Below are 21935 nucleotides of genomic sequence, written 5' to 3'. Positions count from 1 at the left end.
GTTTTTAAAACTCAACAGGAGAAAAGCCTATTGTATTTACCAGTAGTTTTGTTTACCATTTTCTAACAATCTAGCATTTCCTTTCTGTTTTGAGAACTTACTTCTGTCATATTTTTAGGGTAAATCTGCTTATGACAGACCTCTTTTCCTTCATCTGGGAATGCCTTGGTTAAATAAATAAATACATAGAATATATTTACTGGTATAAGATTCTGGGTTGACAGTTCTTTCTTTTAGTGCTTAAAAACTCTTATGTCACGTCCTTTTAGCTTTGTGGTTTTTTTTTTCTTTTAAGCCCTTCACTGTTATTTAATTGCTTTTCCCCTGTAGACATAATTTTTTTGGATACTGTCAAAATTTTTCTTTTTCTTTAGTTTTCAGAAGTTATGATGTGTCCTGAATGGGTATTTTTATTTTATTTTGTTTGAGTTTCACTTAGCTTTTTGTCTCTTGCTAACTGGCAAATTTTCTGCCATTGTTTCAGATGCTTGTTTTTTTTAAGCTCCATCCTTTTTTTTGTTTTTCTCGTTCAGGAAGTCCAGTGACATGAATGTTAAATCTTTGTTGAAGTCCCATAGGTCTCTGAGATTCTCTTCATTTGTTTTAAGTCTATTTTCTCTCTTTTGTTCAGACTAGATAATTTCTATTGTTTTATCTTTCAGGTTAGCTGTTCTTTCTTCTGTCTCCTTCATCCTATTCACTGAGCTTTTTGTTTTGATTGTTGTATTTTTCAGTTCTAAAGACTTTGCTGAGATTGCCTATTTCATAACTGAGCCTTTTTCTTTTCATTTGTTTCACTCATAATTGCTCACTGAAGCCTTTTCACCATGGCTGCTTTAGTCTTTGTTAATTTTCACATCTCTCTTGTCTCAGTATAAGTATGTATTGATATAGATAGATAGTTTTTATTCATTTTGAATAGTTCTGGTTCTAGATATGATGAGTGAATTTTTAAAATTAGTCCCATCACTTCATGGCAAATAGATGGGGAAACAGTGGCTGACTTTATTTTTTTGGGCTCCAAAGTCACTGCAGATGGTGAGTGCAGCCATGAAATTAAAAGATGCTCACTCCTTGGAAGGAAAGTTATGACCAACCTAGACAACATATTCAAAAGCAGAGACATTACTTTGCCACCAAAGGTCCGTCTAGTCAAGGCTATGGTTTTTCCAGTAGTCATGTATGGATGTGAGAGTTGGACTGTGAAGAAAGCTGAGCGCCAAAGAATTGATGCTTTTGAACTGTGGTGTTGGAGAAGACTCTTGAGGATCCCTTGGACTGCAAGGAGATCCAGCCAGTCCATCCTAAAGGAGATCAGTCCTGGATGTTCACTGGAAGGACTGATGTTGCAGCTGAAACTTTGGCCACCTGATGCGAAGAGCTGACTCATTTAAAAAGACCCTGATGCTGGGAAAGATTGAGGGCAGAAGGAAAAAGGGACAACAGAGGATGAGATGGTTAGATGGCATCACCGACTCAATGGACATAAGTTTGGGTAAACTCCAGGAGTCTGTGATGGACAGGGAAGCCTGGCGTGCTGCGGTTCATGGGGTCGCAAAGAATCGGACACAACTGAGTGACTGAACTGAACTGATGAACATTTAAGATATTATAAGACCGTGGGTTTTATTTTTTATTTTAGTTGTATTTTTTTGACACCACTCTGGCAGGGGAAGAGGGTAGACACATCACCCATTACTGCCAGTTTTTTGTGTGTTGTTGACACCCAAGATAGAGATTCTACATTACTGCTGAATCTGGATTGTCATCTCTAGGTCCCCAATAGGCTTCAATTAATACCTCCCTGTCTGGGAAGGATAGAAGTATTTTTACCTCAGTACTAATTTCCAGGTGACCTCCACTTACATGACAAGGAAAAGGGTGTGGCCTCTTTATAGTTGGGCATTCATGTGAGTTTTAATTGTCCACTGGACTTCCTCTGGTGCCATCCCCAGAGGAAGGGGAGATTCACCTATTTGCTGGTGGGTAGGAATGAAAGTCTAGGCTCTCCATGTGATGTCCACTGACACTGAGTTGTGCAAATGGAGACTTTTTACCATCCATCGGGAATGCAAGTCTTGATTTCTTCCTTGGGTTTTTCTGGCACCACCACAACTGAGGTGGTTGGATGTTGGGTGCAGTTCCTCATTATAGTCTCAGGAGCATAGAAATCTAAATCTCCCACTCAGTGTATACAAGAGTGGGTGGGGATAGAGTCACAGTTTTTTTGACTGGTTATGGTCTAAAAGTTTTCCATTTTGCTAGGTTGCTCTTTACCTGGTCCATTGGTTTTTGCTGGGTATTTTTTGGTATGTATCTACCAGTATTTCCTAGTTGTTGGTTTATTCAGCTCTAAGTCTGGTATATATATGAGGCAAAAAAAAAAAAAATGCAAAAGGGAAACTCAGGAGACTCCTTATACTGCTGTTCCTGGAATCCTGAGGTTTCTAGGCAGTCTGCCTTCTTACTATCTTTTTGAGCCTTTTTATGTTTCTTTATGTTATGTCTAGTAGTAGTAGTTGCTCGGTCGTATGTGACTGTTTGCAACCCCATGGATTGTAGTTCCACCAGACTCCTTTGTCTATGGGATTCTCCAGGCAAGAATACTGGAGTGGGTTGCCATTCCCTTCTCCAGAGAATCTTCCCGACCCAGGGGTCGAACCTGAGTCTCCTGTCTTTACTATCTGAGCTATAGGCAAGTCTCTTATTTTATGTCTAGGGTTTTTAATTGGACTTAGAGGAATAGGGAAAATTATGTCTACTCTGCCTTCCCTTTCATGTATTTTATTTATTTTTTTCACTTCTTTGTTCCTTTTTATTGTCAAATAGTATCTCACTATACAGATAAACGACAGTTTGGTTTATCCATTTTCTGTTGATGAGCATTTGGTTTGTTGACAGTTTGGACTATTAAAATAAAGCTGTTGTGAACATTTCAATACAGCTCTTTTTATTCATATATATTTTTATTTCTCTTGGAAAATACATAAGAGTAGAATTCCTGAGTTATATAATAAGTGTTTTAACATTTTAAGAAACTGCCAAACTGTTTTTTGAAAGAAATTTACCATTTTTCATTCCTACCATTCATACCTGCCATCAAATGGCAGAAACTTCAATTGCTCCACATCTTTATCTATACTTGGTATTGTTGGTATTTTTTAAATTATTCTTATGAGTATGTGGTAATTTTAATTTTTATTTTTCTGTTGACTAATTTTATTAAACATCTTTTCATGTACCATTTACCTTCATATATCTGCTTTTTGAAGTGTCTGTTAAAATCTTTTTCTCATTTTTAAAGTGGGTTGTTTGTATTCTTACTGAGTTGTAACAGTTCTTTATATATTCTAGATTCTTTTGTGAGATATGGGTTTTTTCTTTTTTTACAAATATTTTTTACAGAGTTCAACTTGCCTTTTAATTTTATTAATGGTATGTTTATTATGGCATGTAATAAATGGCATGCCATTTATTAATGGCATGTTTTGAAGATCAGATATTAATGCTGATGAAGTCTAATTTATCAAAGTTTTTATGAATAGTTCTTCATTGTGTCTTAGAAATATTTTCCACTTCAAAATTGTGAAGTGTTTTTCCTAGGTTTTGTTTTAAAAGATTTATAGTTTTAGCTTTTACATTTAAGTTTGTGATCTATTTCAAATTACTTTTGTGTAGTATGAAGCAAAGATTGAGATTTTTTTCCCCATATAGATACTTCACTATTCCAGCACAATTAAAGGTTATTCCTTCTGCATTGACTTACCTGGCTGTTTGATCATGTACATATAAGTCTATTTCTAGACTGTCTTATTGATTTACATGTCTTCCCGGATCTGTACTATATTGCACTGGTCATTGTTGCTTTATGCCAAGTCGTGAAATCAAGTTGTCCTTCAACTTTTTTGTTAAAGGAATAACTAGCTTTATTTAAATCCAAGAAAAACTATTCTGCCCTACACAAATTCTTCTCGTGTTTTCAGAAATGTCTTCTTTTGCCAGCATCATCATTGAGCTCTTCTACCTCCAAAGTAATCCTTCAGGTTTGTTCTCCTTTAAAGAAAACCTTTCTACTCTCCCAGGACATTTTCGCATTTATTTTAGAATTAGCTAGTCATTTTTTATAAAAAATGCCTGTTGATACTTGATTGTGATTGCATTGAATCTATAGATCATTTTGAAGATAACTGATACTTTAACGATCATCAATTTTCCAATTCATGAATGTGGGACATCTCTTTATTTGTTTAGGTCTTTTTAATTTTTTCAGAAATGTTTTTCAGTGTTCAGGTCTTGCACATATTTTGTTATATTTAAGCTAAAGTATTTTGAGTTATTTCATGTTATACTGATACTTATTTTTAATGTTAAATTTCCAAGTGTCTATGGCTATTGTGTAGAAATAAAATTCATTTTGATAGTGAATTTGACTCCTGGGACCTTATTGCTTAGTCTCCAAGTCATGTCCAACTCTTCACGACCCCAGGGACTGCAGCATGCCAGGCTTCCTGTCCCTCACCATCTCCCAGAGCTGGTTCAAACACATGTCCATTGAGTTTGTGATGAACTTAGTTTTTTTAATACTGAGTTTTAAAACTTAAGCTGGCTTTTTCACTCTCCTCCTTCACCCTCATCAAGAGTTTCTTTAGTTCCTCTTTGCTTTCTGCCATTAGAGTGGTATCATTCACATAGTACATTTTTGTTGATTCTTAAGGACTGTGGGAAATTCTTCAAGAGAGGGAACACCAGACCAACTGACCTGCTTCCTGAGAAATCTGTATGCACATCAAGAAGCAACAGTTAGAACTGGACCTGTAACAATAGACTGGTTCCAAATAGGAAAAAGAGTATGTCAAGGCTGTATATTGTCACCCTGCTTATTTAACTGATATGCAGAGTACATCATGAGAAATGCTGAACTGGATAAAGCACAAGCTGGAATCAAGATTGCCAGGAGAAATATCAATAACCTCAGATTTGCAGATGACACCACCCTTATGGCAGAAAGCTAAGAAGAACTAAAGAGCCTCTTGATGAAAGTGAAAGAGGAGAGTGAAAAAGTTGGCTTAAAACTCAACATTCAAAAAACTAAGATCATGGCATCCAGTCCCATCACTCCATGGCAAATAGATGGGAAAACAATGGAAACAGTGAGAGACTTTATTTTTTTGGGCTCCCAAATCACTGCAGATTTTGACTGCAGCCATGAAATTAAAAGATGCTTGCTCCGTGGAAGAAAAGTTATGACCAACCTAGACAGCATATTAAAATCAGAGTCTTTACTTTGCCAACAAAGGTCTATCTAGTCAAAGCTATGGTTTTTCCAGTAGTCATGTATGGATGTGAGAGTTGGACTATAGAGAAAGCTGAGCACCAGAGAATTGATGCTTTTGAAATGTGGTGTTGGAGAATACTCTTGAGAGTCCCTTGGACAGCAAGGAGATCCAACCAGTCCATCCTAAAGGAAATAAGTCCTGAATATTCATTGGAAGGACTGATGTTGAAGTTGAAACTCCGATACTTTAGCCACCTGATGCGAAGAACTGACTCATTTGAAAAGACCCTGATGCTGGGAAAGTTTCAAGGTGGGAGGAGAAGGGGACGACAGAGGATGAGATGGTTGGATGGCATCACCGACTCAATGGACATGAGTTTGAGTAAGCTCCATGAGTTGATGATGGACTGAGAAGCCTGGTGTGCTGTAGTCTATGGGGTCGCCAAGAGTCAGACACAACTGAGTGACTGAACTGAACTGAAGGATTTTCTATATCTGTGATTATATCACCTGTGGATAAAATCCTGTAGTCTGAGTACTTACCTTTGTGCTTTTAACTTATGAAATAAAAACAAAAAAATCTGTTCTTTCTCTTAGCTCATCTCTGAGTTTCTGGATTTCACTTTATTGCTATAAACTGGATTGATTTATCAATTCCAAGGTATTTTAATACTGAAAATAAGCCCCTGAGAGTTAATGCATCAAAATTTTCTTAGGTGTGTCAATTAGGTAGGACATTGAATTATAATTTTTTGTTTTCCTCACTGTACCTTCCACCTGATCACTATCTCCATACATTAATTATCCTTTTTTAAAACTGAAGTATCGTTGGTGTACAATGTTATTTAAGTGTTAGGTATACAACACAGTGATTCACAATTTTTAAAGGTCTGTTTCATTTAAAGTTATAAAACATTGCCTATATTCCTTTCCATTCATGTGTTTTAAAACGTTTCCCAACTAGTTGCTATTTTATAGTAAAATTAATGCTTACTTGAGAACATTTCATGTAAACAGCCTATAGAAAATGTAGATTGTGATAACATGAATAGCTTAGGGTTGTGGTTCTCAGATTTAAAGTGCATTCAAGCACCTGGAGGGCTTGTTAACACCCCATTCCCAGAAAGCAGTGAGAATTGGCAAGCTTCCAGTAATGCTGCTGCTCTGGGAACCACACTTTAATAATCACTGTTTTAGAGAAGTGATGACAGATCATTAATTTTAAATGATTAATGGAATATACATTTGCTTTGAGAAAAAAGACAAAAAATTGCAATAAGTAAACTAAATATTAGATCTAAAATATTTAAAGGTTGATATTTATAAGATGACAGTTTTATATTTTTAATGAAATTTGGGTCTTCCCATTTTTCAGCAGTATCATATGAGATATCTGAGAGGAAAAAGAAGTATACATTTTATTACAAAGAGAAGAATATAGCAAAAGATCAGAGGTATGATGGTCCTTTGCTCTGTGAGCATAAAATAATGCCATTTCATTGGACCTTAAGCAAAGAGCATTTGAGTGGGTATATTAAACTATACTCTGTGGCAAGTGTATGATATGCAAAATCTTTTCTAGGGCTCAGAATTGACATGAGAGAAGCTCTATTCATTAATCTGAATGATGATGCCCAGCCTGGTATTGCTGCTGGTATTACCATGCAAATATTGTCATACTACACTTTCTTCTAAACTTAATCATTTTTTTCCCTTGAGTTAGTGAATATAAGTGTACTGGAATTAAGACTACTCCCATCAATAGTTTGACCATTTGTCTAGATCATGGTGAACTTAGAAATATTTTTCCCTGGAGATCACTAACTATAAGGAAGAAAAATTAACATAGTGAAATGTCAGACTGAAGTCTATTAGACATTATTCTTGGGAAGTTGTTATAAGTGTTAATAAAAATACTTGCTTGTGAATATTCATCAGATAACAGTTATTCTTTTATAGACAAATACATCAGAGTTATAAAGTATTTCCTTTTCTCTTCTAGCTCTGTTGGCTTAGCAAAAGCAGCTCTAGAAGCAATTAATGGATTCAACCTCTTTGGCAACCAGGTAAAAAAACAGCAATAGCAACAACAAACCTATTTTTTTGAATTGCATGTTTAATTAACTTGGCCATTTATTAACCAAGTCATTCATCATGATCAGAGAATGTCTGAAATTTATGTAGCAGCCCATGGTTGAACAGCCTTTCCTTTGAATATGATTTGCTTCTTAAATTTTAGTTTTCTAAATTAAAAAAAAAGATTGCTTAATTTAACAATATAACTCTTGACAAAGAATTTTCATTTTCCAAGATCAGTAGCTTTTCTCTCTAGTCTTTTGTTCAACTTTCAACATTTTTGTATATTCCTTGCATTATGTACTAAATATTTTACTTGTCAATTCCCTTGTTGGTTTCAATTTAACATATATAGGTGTATATTTCATGCAGAGGGGAAATTTGCTTAAGGTGTGCAGCCAAGGAATTGGAAATTGGGATCCTAGCTTAACTCTCAACTGATAGTATTCATTTGTCTAACTCTCATTTTCTTTGAGATAAAAGGGAAACCCTGAGGATTGCCTTAAATTTTTAACCGATTTCTGCACCTAATCAAGTGACCATGGATTGAGTTGTCAATGGAAGAAATAATATGCAATAATACTGGTTATTTCTCTGGATCAAGAAGTAGACTAATTTTCTTTAGCAATTTTTGTAAAGATACCCATACAGGATAAATGCAAGGAGAAACACACCAAGACACATACTAATCAAACTAACAAAGATTAAACACAAAGAATATTAAACGCAGCAAGGGAAAAGCAACAAGTAACATATAAGGGAAATCCCATACTCTTAACAGCTGATCTTTCAGCAGAAACTCTGCAGGCCAGAAGGGAATGACAGGATATATGTGAATTAAAGTACCAAAAGGGAAAAATCTACAACCAAGATTAGTCTACCTGGCAAGGATCTCATTCAAAATTGATAGAGAAATCAAAAGCTTTACAGATAAGCAAAAATTAAGAGAATTTAGCATCACTAAACCAGCTTTACAGCAAATGCTAAAGAGATTTCTATAGGCAGGAAACACAAGGAAGAAACCTGCAAAAACAAACCCAAAACAATTAAGAGAATGTCAGTTGCTCAGTTGTTTCATTCGTATTCAACTCTTTGCGACCCTATGGACTGTAGCCCTCCAGACCCCTCTCTCCATGGGATTCTCCAGGCAAGAATACTGGAATGGGTTGGCATGCCCTTCTCCAGGGGGTCTTCCCAATCCAATGATTAAACCTACATCTTTTACATCTCTAGCATTGGCAGGCAGATTCTTTACAACTAATGCCACCTGGTAAGCCCCATATCAATAATTTCTTTAAATGTAAAGATTAAATGGATTAAATGCTCCACCCAAAAGAAACAGATTGACTGAATGGATACAAAACCATCCATATATATGCTATCTACAAGAGACCAACTTCAGACCTAGAGATACATACAGACTGAAAGTGAGAGGGTAGAAAAAGATTTTCCATACAAATGGAAATCAAAAATAAGCCAGAGTAACAATTCTCATGGACTTCTCTGGTGGCACAAATGGTAAAAAATCTGCCTGCAATGCGGGAAACCTGGGTTCAATCTCTGGATTGGGAAGACCCCCTAGAGGAGGGCATGGCATCCCACTTCAGTATTCTTGCCTAGAGAATTCCCATGGGCAGAGGAGCCTGGCTGGCTACAGTCCATGGGGTCGCAAAGATTCAGACACAACTGAACAACTAAACACAGCACAGCAATTCTCATATCAGACAAAACAGACCTTAAACTAAAGAATCTTACAAGAGACAAAGAAAGACACTACATAAAGATCAAGGGATCAATCCAAGAAGAACACATAACAATTGTAAATATTTATACACACAACGTAGGAGCACCTTGGTACATAAGGCAAACGCTAACAGATATAAAAGGGGAAATTGACTGTAGCACAATAATAGTAGGGGACTTTTAACACCCCACTTAACACCAGTGGACAGATCATCAAAACAGAAAATTAATAGGGAAACACAAGCCTTAAATTACACATTAGGTTCGATAAACCTAATTTATATCTTCAGGACATTCCATCCAAATGCAGAAGAATACATTTTCTTCTCAAGTGCACATGGAACATTCTCTAGGATAGACCACATCTTGGGTCACAAGTCAAGCCTCAGTAAATTTAAGAAAATTGAAATTGTGTCAAGCATTTTTTCTGACCACAATGCTATGAAACTAGATATCAGTTACAGGGAAAAAACTGTAACAAACTTAAGCACATGAAGATGAAACAACACAAACACATGGAGATTAAGCAATATGTTTATAAATAACCAACAGGTTACTGAAGAAATAAAAAGGGAAATAAAAAATTCTTAGAAACAAATGACAATGAAAACACAATGATGGAAAACCAATGGAATGCAGCAAAAACCATTCTAAGATGAAAGTATAGCAATACAAAAAACAAGAAAAACATCACATAGACAATGTAACTTTACAGCTAAAACAACCGGGAAAAGAAGAACAAAAAGACCCCCCACAGTTAATGGAAGGAAAGAAATCATAAAGATCAGAGCAAAAATAAATGAAAAAAGAAATGAAGGAAACAATAATAAAGATTAATAAAACTAAAAGCTGGTTCTTTGAGAAGATAATCAAAATTGACAAATCATTAGCAAGATTGGTTAAGAAAAAAGGGAGAAGAATCAAATCAACAAAATTAGAAATGAAAAAGGAGAGGTTACAGCAGACAACACAGAAATGCAAAGGGTCATAAGAGACTATTATGAGCAACTATATGCCAACAAAATGGACAACCTTGAAGACAGGAACAGATTCTTAGAAAAGTTCAACCTTCCAAGACTAAACTAGGAAGAAATAGATATTATGAGCAAACCAGTGACAAGCACTGTAATCGAAACTGTGATAAAAAAAATCTCCCAAAAACCAAAACCCCAGGGCCAGATGACTTCACAGGTGAATTTTATTCAACATTTAGAGAAGAGCTGATGCCTAACCTTCTCAAACTGCTCCAAAAAATTGCAGAGGAAGGAACACTGCCAGACTCATTCTATGAGGCCACCATCACCCTGATATCAAAACCAGACAAAGACATCACAAAAAAAGAAAATTACAGACCAATATCACTGATGAACATAAATGCAAAAATCCTCAACAAAAGTCTAGCAGGCAGAATCCAACAACACGTTAAACAGGTAGTATGCTATAATCAAGTTCTGTTTATTCCAGGGATGCAAGGATTCTTCATTATATGCAAATCAATCAATGAAATATACTGTATTAACAGGTTGAAAAATAAAAACCATATGATGATCTCAATAAATGCAGAAAAAGCTTTTGACAAAATTCAGCACTCATTTATGACAAAAACTCTTCAAAAAATGAGCATAGAAGGAACCTACCTGAACATAATAAAGGCCATATATGATAAACCAACAGCAAACATTATTCTCAATGGTGAAAATCTTAAAGCATTTCCTCCAAGATCAGGAACAAGACAAGGGTGCCCATTCTTTCCAATGTTATTCAACATAATTTTAGAAGTCCTAGCCACAGCAGTCAGAGAAGAAAAATAAATATAATAAATCCAGATTAGAAAAGAAGTAAAACTCAGTTTGCAGATGACATGATACTATACATAGAAAACCCTAAAGATATTATCAGAAAATTACTAGAGCTAATGAGTGAATTTAGTAAAACTGCAGGATGCAAAATCAACACACATAAATCCTATATACTAACAATGTAAAATCAGGAAGAGAAATTAAGAAAAATCCCATTCACCATTACAACAAAAAGAATCAAAGGCCTAGGAATAATCCTACCAAAGAAGCAAGATTTGTATACAGAAAACTATAAGACTCTGATGAAAGAAATCAGGATGACATAAGAAGATGGAGAGATATTGCATTTTCGTGGGTACAAGGAATCAATATTGTGAAAATGACTTTATTACCAGAAATAATCTGCAAATTCAGTGCAGTCTCTATCAAATTACCAATGGCATTTTTCACAAAACTAGAACAAAAAAAATTCACAATTTGTATGGAAACACAAGAGACCCCAAATAGCCAAAACAATCTTGAGAAAGAAGAATGGCACTGAAGGAACCAACCTTCTTTACTTCAGACTATACTACAAAGCTGCAGTCATCAAGACAGTGTGATACTGTCAAAAAAAAGCAAAAATATAGACCAATGGAACAAGATAGAAAGCCCAGAGATAAACCCATGCACCTACAGACACCTTATCTTTGACAGAGGAGGCAAGAAAATGCAATGAAGCAAAGATACTCTCTTCAATAAGTGGTGCCAGGAAAACTGGACAGCTGCATATAAAAATGAAATTAGAACACTCCCTAACATCATACACAAAGATAAACTCATAATGGATTAAAGATCTAAATGTAAGACCAGAAACTATAAAACTCTTAGAGGAAAACATAGGCAGAACACCCTATGGCATAAATCTCAGCAAGATCCTCTCTGACCCACCTCCTACAGTTATGGAAATAAAAATAAACCATAGGACCTAATTAAACTTAAAAGCTTTTGCATAATAAAGGAAGCTTATAAACAAAGTGAAAAGACAATGCTCAGGAAGGGGGAAAATAATTGCAAATTAAACTACTGACAAAGCATTTCCAAAATATAAAAGCAGCTCTTACAACTCAATACCAGGAAAACAAAACACCCAATCAAAAATTGGGCAGATGGCCTAAACAGATATTTCTCCAAAGAAGGCAAAGAGAAGACCAATAAACACATAAAAATATGCTCAACATCACTCATTATTAGAGAAATGCAGTCAAAACTGCATTACCTCACACCTGAGAATGGCCGTCATCAAAAAATCTATCAACAATGGATGCTGGAGAGGGTGTGGAGCAAAGGGAACCTCCTTGCACTGTTCATGGAAATGTAAATTGATACAGTAACTGTGGAGAACAATATGGAGAGTCCTTAAAAAACTAGGGATAAAGCTACCATATGACACAACAATCTCGCTACTGGGCATATACCCTGAGAAAACCATGTTGAAAATGACACATGTACCCCATTGTTCACTGCAACAATACTTACGACAGCCAGGACATGGAAACAACCTTGATGTCAATTGACAGATGAATGGATAAAAAAAGCTGTGGTACATATATACAACGGAGTATTATTCAACCATGAAAAGGAACACATTTGAGTCCATTCAAATGAGGTGTATGAACCTAGAACCTATTATACAAAGTGAAGTAAGTCAGAATAACTAATACCATATATTAACACATATATATGGAATCTAGAAAGATGGTACTGATGAAGCTATTTGAAGGGCAGCAGTGGAGATGCAGACATGGAGAACAGACTTGTGGACACAGAGGTGAAGGAGAGGGTGAGACAAATGGAGAGAGTAGCATGGAAATATATAAACTACCATATGTAAAATAGATCAATAATCTCAGATGTACAGATGACACCAGCCTAATTGTAGAAAGCAAAGAGAAACTAAAGAACCTCTTCATGAAGGTGAAAGAGGACAGTGAAAAATCTGGCTTAACACACAACATTCACAAAACTAAGATCATGGCATCTGGTCCCATCACTTCATGGCAAATAGTTGCGGAAACAACGGAACAGTAACAAACTATTACCTTGGGCTCCCAAATCACTACAGATGGTGACTGCAGCCATGCAATTAAAAGATGCTTGCTCCTTGGAAGAAAAGGTATGACCAACCTAGACAGCATATTAAAAAGCAGAGACATCACTTTGCTGACATAGGTCTGTATAGTCAAAGCTATGGTTTTTCCAGTAGTCATGTATGGATGTGAGAGTTGGACCATAAAGAAGGCTGAGCACTGAAGAACTGATGCTTTTGAACTGTGGTGCTAGAGAAGACTATTGAGAGTCCCTTTGACAGCACAGAGATCAAACCTGTCAATCCCAAAGGAAATTAACCCTGAATATTCACTGGAAGGACTGATGCTCAAGATAAAGCTCTAATAGTTTGGCCACCTGATGTGAAGAAACAACTTACTGAAAAAGACTCTGATGCTGAGAAAGATTGAAGGCAGGAGGAGAAGGTGATGACAGAGAATGAGATGATTGGATGGCATCACTGATTCAGTGAACATGAGTTTGAGCAAACTCCTGGAGATAGTGAAGGACAGGGAAGCCTGACGTGCTGCAGTCCATGGAGTCACAAAGAATCAGACACTACTGAGCTACTGAACAACAATGTAAAATAGATAGCCAGTGGGAATTTGTTGTATGACTCAGGGAGCTCAAACTGGTGCTCTGTGACAACCTAGAGGTGTCTTATGTGGTGGGAGGTGGGAGGAAGTTTCAAGAGGGAGAGGACATGAATGCCTGTGGCTGATGTTAGTGTATGGCAGAAACCAACACAATATTATAAAGCAATTATCCTTCAATTAGAAATAAATTTTTTAAAAAATGGGAGGGCAGAGGAAGTGTCCAACTAATATCATAATTAACCTTAAGCTATTCAATGCTAATCAAATCAGTGGAGATACATTTTAAGAACTTAGACATGTAAAGTGACATGGATTTTGTTATGGCAATTATAATACTATGTACCTCAAGTGTTGCATTTGGTTTCAGTCTGTCTGCCCTCTGATGCCCTCTCTCAGTGCCTACTGTCTTACTTGGTTTTCTCTTACCTTGGATGTGGGGTATCTCTTCACGGCTGCTCCAGCAAAGCTCAGCTGCTGCTCCTTACCTGGGACGTGGGGTAGCACCTCCCGGCCGCCGCCCCTGACCTTGGGCATGGGGTAGCTCCTCCTGGCCAATTGACAACTAGCCAGTCTGATTACATGGACCACAACCTTGTCTAACTCAGTGAAACTAAGCCATGCCATGTGGGGCCACCCAAGACGGACGGGTCATGGTGGAGAGGTCTGACAGAATGTTGTCCAGTAGAGAAGGGAATGGCAAACCACTACAGTATTCTTTCCTTGAGAACCCCATGAACAATATGAAAAGGCAAAAAGATAGGACACTGAAAGATGAACTCCCCAGGTCGGTAGGTGCCCAATATGCTACTGGAGATCAGTGGAGAAATAACTCCAGAAAGAATGAAGGGATGGAGGCAAAGCAAAAACAACACCCAGTTGTGGATGGGACTGGTGACAGAAGCAAAGTTCAATGCTGTAAGAGCAATATTGCATAGGAACCTGGAATATTAGATCCATGAATCAAGGCAAATTGGAAGTGGTCAAACAGGAGATGACAACAGTGAACATCAACATTCTAGGAATCAGCAAAATAAGATGGACTGGAATGGGTGAATTTAACTCAGATGACCATTATATCTACTGCTGTGGGCAGGAATCCCTTAGAAGAAATGGAGTAGCCATCATAGTCAACAAAACAGTCTGAAATGCAGTACTTGGAAGCAACCTCAAAAATGACAGAATGACCTCTGTTCGTTTCCAAGGTAAACCATTCAATATCATGGTAATCCAAGTCTATGCCCTGACCAGTATTGCTGAAGAAGCTGGAGTTGAACAGTTCTGTGAAGACCTACAAGACCTTCTAGAACTAACACCCAAAAAAGATGTCCTTTTCATTATAGGGGACTAGAATGCAAAAGTAGGAAGTCAAGAAACACCTGGAGTAACAGGCAAATTTGGCCTTGGAGTACAGAATGAAGCAGGGCAAAGGCTAATAGAGTTCTGCCAAGAGAACGCACTGGTTGTAGCAAACACTCTCTTCCAACAACACAAAAGAAGACTCTACACATGGACATCACCAGATGGTTGACACCGAAATCAGACTGTTTATATTCTTTGCAGCCAAAGATGGAGAAGCTCTATACAGTCAGCAAAAACAAGACCTGGAGCTGACTGTGGCTCAGATCATGAATTCCTTATTGTCAAATTCAGACTGAAGTTGAAGAAAGTGGGGGAAACCACTAGACCATTCAGATGTGACCTAAATCAAATCCCTTATGACTATACAGTGGAAGTGAGAAATAGATTTAAGGGACTAGATCTGATAGACAGAGTGCCTGATGATGATGAACTATGGACGGAGATTCATGACATTGTACAGGAGACAGGAATCAAGACCATCCTGAAGAAAAAGAATTACAAAAAAGCATAATGGCTGTCTGTGGAGGCCTTACAAATAGCTGTGAAAAGAAGGGAAGAGAAAAGCAAAGGAGAAAAGGAAAGATATACGCATTTGAATGCAGACTTCCACAGAATACCAAGGAGAGATAAGAAAGCCTTCCTCAGTGATCAGTGCAAAGAAATAGAGGAAAACAATAGAATGGGAAAGACTAGAGATCTCTTCAAGAAAATTAGAGATACCAAGGGAACATTTCATGCGAAGATGGGCTCAATAAAGGACAGAAATGGTAGGGACCTAACAGAAGCAGAAGATATTAAGAAGAGGTGGCAAGAATACACAGAAGAAATGTACAAAAAAGATCTTCACAACCCAGATAATCACAATGATGTGATCACTCACCTAGAGCCAGACATCCTGGAATGTGAAGTCAAGTGGGCTGGAATCTATTGTTTGGTCAGTAAGTAAAAGTTGGCTGTTTACAGACCCACTTCCACCAAAGCCATAGTGCAGAGGGGCAGTTTCCATCAGTAAAAGTCATTTTTGCAGAATATGTCTCTAGGCTGTGCCAAAGAGCTATAGGATGGCCTAATGCTGAACTAGATAAGAAAGTTTCCTGATCATGGTTATGTGGTTTATATCCAGGAGAATAGAAAAGGTCATGTATGGTACATATACTGATCAGTTTCATCTTGGTTTATCTTTGAGGATAGTACGTGCTTTAGATCAGGTTCAGAGAAATGGCTAATGAGGAAAAGAAAGGCCTGGGCAATACTTTAAATCATTTCACTTTGAATTGAGAATAAAGGGATTATGTTATGGTCATGTTACCTGCCGGGTTTCTTGGCCTCCTTAATCAATAGGAATTGATCATAAACCAGACAAGAAATTCAGGCAAAGCTTTTTTGGGTTCCGAAAAGACCCTAATGCTTGGTAGGATTGGGGGCAGGAGGAGAAGGGGACGACAGAGGATGAGATGGTTGGATGGCATCACTGACTCGATGGACATGGGTTTGGGTAGACTCTGGGAGTTGGTGATGGACAGAGAGGCCTGTCATGCTGCAGTTCATGGGGTCGCAGAGGTCGGACATGACTGAGCGACTGAACTGAACTGAACTGAACTACAACAGGGAGGAGCAAGAACAAGTAGCATGTTCCCTTGCTCACTCTCTGTGGGGGGTCGAACTGGTTTCTTTATATGTGGTTACGAAGGAGGTGTGTCCAGGGATCAGGCCTGAGGGGTGACTTAGGTGGTTTACCCACCCCTTTGGTGGTGGTGTCTGCAGGGAGCGTGCAGTCAGTGCCCTAATCTTGCTCCAAGCTCTTCAGAAGTAGCAGTTGAGTTTCTTGGTTTCTTTCTGTCTTTTGTCCAGAATTTGCCCCACTTGCTTGTGCACAGTTATTTTTAGTCTCTTATAGTTTTTTGTATTTTGTTGCCTGAGGAGATTTTTGTCCAGGTGCCAGCACTGCAGCATAGGTCCCAGGTCCCAGCCTGTTTTAGTTTAGATGCCACCTTGGTCATAGGTACCATCTCAGAAGTGTTTGTTGTGGTCATGGAGACCTGGATAGATGGTTTAGTACACTGAAACCACTGGAACTCAAGTCAAGTTGAATCATTTTGTAACGTGTATAGTAGAAAACAATTAGAGAAACTCAGGTTTGAAGTGAAGTTTGAACTGTCAGTCTTAAACTATACTCTTTAAATAGAGTCAGGATATTACAGCAGAGTTATAATTTCAGGAAGTAAAAGGTGAAAATAAAATATCCCAAGTTAATCAGATACTCTGGAGTTACATCCTTTCATATTCCTGTCTTTAACTGGAAAGATCAAGATACTGACAAATTGAGTTGAGGTCAGAATCTCAGAGGTGATGATTAAAAAGACTGCTCATATTATGTAGAGTGTTCAAAGCAATACGGACATACCTAGCTTCCTTTGAAATTCGCAGGCCTAAACTTAATGTGTCTGATAATTTAAAGTAGGTGATAATTGATTCCATATGTAGGCCTCCTTGATGAGTTTTTTAAAAATTTGTTTCTGAATAGAAATAGATGCTCGTGGTTTTTTAGGTAAGTTTTATTCTTCTGTAAATCCAGGCCATATACCTAAAAGCAGTGGTGCAGTTTTTAAGATGTCAGTCAAACAATATCATTTACTAGCCTTTGATCTTAGTGTAAAAATATGATAGCATTATGGATTATTTTTCCTTTTGCACACATTTCTTAGAGGCTGGCAGAGGAAGAGATCTGAACAAGTATTTTGGTGAATCTAGATAAATGATTTATTCCTGACTAGAAAATAGACGGAGGAGCCTGATAGGCTGCAGTCCATGGGGTCGCGGAGAGTCGGACACAACTGATAGACTTCACTTTCACTTTTCACTTTCATGCATTGGAGAAGGAAATGGCAACCCACTCCAGTATTCTTGCCTGGAGAATCCCAGGGACGGCGGAGCCTGGTGGGCTGCCGTCTATGGGGTCGCACAGAGTCAGACACAACTGAAGTGACTTAGCAGCAGCAGCAGCAGAGAATAGAACCCTGGAGAACATTTCTTAGAGGCTGGCAGAGGAAGAAATCTGAACAAATATTTTGGTGAATCTAGATAAATGATTTATTCCTGACTAGAAAATAGAACCCACTTCCGTATTGTTGCCTGGAGAATTCCATGGACAGAGGAGCCTGGCAGGCTACAGTCCATGAGGTTGCAAGAGTCGGACACGACTTAGCAACTAAAGAGAGAGAGAGAGAAAATAGAAATTGGCTGTTTATATGAATCAAATGATGACAAGAATTGCCAAATTTGCCATTTCGCTTCATTACTTTTAAATCATCCTACTTAGATTGCATCTTTTAAAAAATTCAATTCAAGGTAGACTGATTTGACATGTAATTAAGTTTAATTATCAGCCTAAGGATAAATAAGTCCCATTCTTTTGTATATTCATTTGACTCCCAACGTCTCATACACATTCATGTCTCTACACTTTTGTTCCAACTGCTCTACTTGCTCCCCTTTGCCCCCAAATTCAGATCCTAGTTCTGGTCCTCACCTTTTGCATGAAGTACCCCAAGCTTGCCAAGTTGTTTTCTGCTGTAAACTTTGGCGTTTATTCACTCACCTGGTACTTACTTGTGTATTGCCATGTGCAGTGTTGTTTTGTTTAATATTCGTCTGATTTAGGGCTGTATATCACCTGGGTCAGCTCCTTGGTATCAGAGGTCATGTTCTGTCTTGTGCCCTCTGCACATTACTCTGACAGTGGCAGCTACTGCATGAAGATTTGTTGGACTCAATTTTGTCAGTAGGGATGAAAAGTAGGGACTTGCAAATAATAGAAAGACAGTTTAGCATTGATCTGGTTGAGAGACAGCCTCATTCATTCCTTGTTCATTTATTGTCAGAGTTAAAAGAAATTTGAGAAATAATTTTCAGATTGAGAAATCATTTTGTTTTATGAGCTAATACTGTGTACATTTTTTGTGTTAACCCATATTCATACACAGAGTGAGTGTGATATTTGGATCTAGGGGCTAGTACTACTAGATTTTTATTTCAGTCAGTTTATTTTATCTTCAGGGCAAATGCATCTTTGAAATTGGTGAGATAGGTAATGAAGCAACATAAAATTTGTGATAGTGTTCTTCCTTTTCTCATGTTTTTTTCTGAGTAGTCTCTTATAATGGAAGCAGTCGCTGTGTTCCAATTTCATTCTCTATATTTTCAAAATATCTAGGTTCTTAAATAAAAGGACAAAACCATGTTTACTTAACAGCTGTACTATTGAAGATGGAAAGCACTAATGGCTAAAGAGTAATTTTTTTTAACTTGGTTAGGAGACCAGTTACCATTTTTGTTATACTGTTTTTTTAATTAAAGCTTTTGGTTCTTATGTTCACTTGGTTTTTTTATTCAAGTTTTTGGTTCTTACTTGAAAGATAATTTTTAGTGTGGGAAATTACCTAACGTAGAACTTAAGATGAAGTCTTCTGTGTCAGAGACTCTTGTCTCTGACAAGAACTCTTGTCTCTGTTATACTAAGATTTAGCATAATTTTCAGTAAAATGGGGACACTAATGTCCACATAAGGGGATTAAATGGATAATCCATGTGAAGCACAAAACACATTGCCTTACACATAGTGAATAATAGCAAGTATTATGTACCTTATTATTTGAGATTCTTCTGTCTTCATATTTTAATCAAGTAGTTTTTATATCGGAAATTCTAGATATCTAAATTCATTTAGTTTGATCATTCTTTATTAAGAAAGAAAATCGCTCAGTCGTGTCCTACTCTTTGCGACCCCATGAAATGTAGCTTACCAGGCTCCTCTGTCCATGGGATTTTCCAAGCAAGAGTACTGGAGTGGGTTGCCATTTCCTTCTCCAGAGGATCTTCCTAACACAGGGATTGAACCTGGATCTCCTGCGTTGTAGGCAGACGCTTTACTGTCTGAGCCACCAGGGAAGTCATTCTTTATTAGGTCTGTACAATTCAGATTTTGTGAATCCAAATTAGTTCTTAATTCCTTGTTAGAAGTGTTAGCTAAACTATTTTTTATTTTTATTAAAATAAATATCCTTTACTAGTTATCTTGTGATAAATACATTTTGGTTTATAAGAAAACTGAAAGGATGGGAAAAATATAAAAATAACATTTATTTTTTATAATTATAAAATTAGTATATTATTGCAAGAAATCTGAGAAATACTTGAAGGTATTTAAAAAATTAAAATCTTCTGTAATACCACTCTCAACTGCAACCAATGTTAATAATTTTGTAAACTTTTCTTTGCTTGTCTTTGTTTTTTAATTTTATTATATTTGTAAATTAAGATAACATTGATTTATAAATGTGAAATTTAGTTCGGTCAGATTGCCCAGTTTTCTACAAGTTCTTTTATGTTAACATAGGAAAATTTTTTTCTCTCTCACTCCAGGGCTGTTCTTGGTCAGTTATATTTGTGGATCTTGATGCCCACAATCGCAACCGGCAAACTTTATGCTCATTGTTACCCAGAGAATCAAGATCTCATGTGAGATATTTTTATAATAAATTAATATGAACTGTTGTTTATGATTATTGTGTAGTTTTTTTCTTTATCCAAGAAAGTACTCCAAAGTGTTAGAAGTTGGTAGAAGAGGTAAGAAGAGAGAGTGTTACCACTCACTCCTCTGGCCTGTGGAGATCGTGTTCAGGAAGTGAGCAGAGCTGTGGAGAAAGCTGCTTTGTCCTTTCAGTTTTTGTAGAGCCGTAGAGAACTATATATTTTTTTTCTTTTTGAGGAAGTAGTAACATTATACCAAAATGAATTTTTTTGGTCATGGAATATTATATATTAGAAATGTAGAAAGATATTTTTCATAAGTTAAATTTCTTTTGAATAGAATTGCTTTCCTTATTTCTTTTCTCTCATTCTACTCACCTTTTTCTTTATCTGATAAACTCTTATATGCCCATATAGTACCTGATTGCCAATTTTTGTAGGGATTATTCATGGCTCTATTCTTGAAAACACCCAAAATGGAAATAATTTAGTTATTTTAAGATAACTATTTTGTAAAAGTAATACAAGATTATGATAGAAGACAAATAGAGTTTACAAACAAGCAAATAATAAGAATATATCCACTCATTTTCCACTATTCAGTTATAATCTTAGGGTGATACATTTGGGTTTGTATGTATTTTTATATATACATATAATACTTTTATTTTACAAAACTGGAGAAATATTGTTCATAATGCTTAATAACCTGTTTCTTTGAACAGACAAGTTTCTGTGTCAGTAAACATTTCTGCAATATAAATTTTATTGGCTGCTACTTTACTCAGCCAATTGTTGGACATTTAGATTGTTTTCTGGTTTTCACTATTATGAACAAATTGTTATGACAAACCAGTTGTAATGATTAATTATTGGTGGAAGTTTTTACACAATGATGTAATATACTAAAATTTGAGTCCAGTGTTGAACCTTGAAAATACTCCTTATAACTGAATGAAGTTTTATTTCCTCTGTAAGGTTCACTAAACCATGCCATATAAACACCTTGCCATATAAACCCTTGAAGCACAGCAGTCTCACTGTCAGTTAGATAACCTTAGTGGCTTTTCATCTCTGTGATTCTCCTTGGGCTGTGCTGATCATATCACTATAGGCACTTATATTCCCTTCTTTTTCTTCTTGCCCCTAGAACACAGATGCTGCCCTGCTCCCCTGCATCAGTTATCCTGCATTTGCCTTGGATGATGAAGTTCTCTTTAGCCAGACGCTTGATAAAGTGATTAGAAAATTAAAAGGAAAATATGGATTTAAGCGTTTCTTGAGAGATGGATATAGAACATCATTGGAAGATCCCAATAGACGCTACTACAAACCAGCTGAAATTAAGGTATCAAAAATATTCCGTATCAGATAGCATAAAAACACTGACTCAGGAGACAGATTTCTTGGCTTTGAATTATGGCTCTGCCACTCACTAGCTGTCTGACCTTGGGCAAGTTAATCAACCTC

General features: G+C 36.8%; 1 protein-coding gene across 10 annotated transcripts in view; it reads left to right on the top strand.

The window, feature by feature from the left end:
* PHKB (phosphorylase kinase regulatory subunit beta) overlaps nt 1-21935 on the top strand; it is a 203830-nt gene that overhangs the window by 77710 nt on the left and 104185 nt on the right. For all 10 annotated transcript variants that reach the window (XM_081507930.1, XM_081507929.1, XM_081507936.1 and 7 more), the window contains 3 exons: nt 7278-7341; nt 20358-20453; nt 21616-21813. In XM_081507930.1, the coding sequence (XP_081364056.1) occupies nt 7278-7341; nt 20358-20453; nt 21616-21813 (358 nt within the window). The remainder of the gene's footprint in view (nt 1-7277; nt 7342-20357; nt 20454-21615; nt 21814-21935) is intronic.

Source organism: Giraffa tippelskirchi, chromosome 7 (assembly GCF_054371585.1).
Source record: "Giraffa tippelskirchi isolate mGirTip1 chromosome 7, T2T-mGirTip1v1.2.pri, whole genome shotgun sequence".
Lineage (NCBI taxonomy): Eukaryota > Metazoa > Chordata > Mammalia > Artiodactyla > Giraffidae > Giraffa > Giraffa tippelskirchi.
The sequence above is the reverse complement of the archived record's forward strand: the minus strand, read 5'-3'. Positions and strand labels throughout refer to the sequence as shown.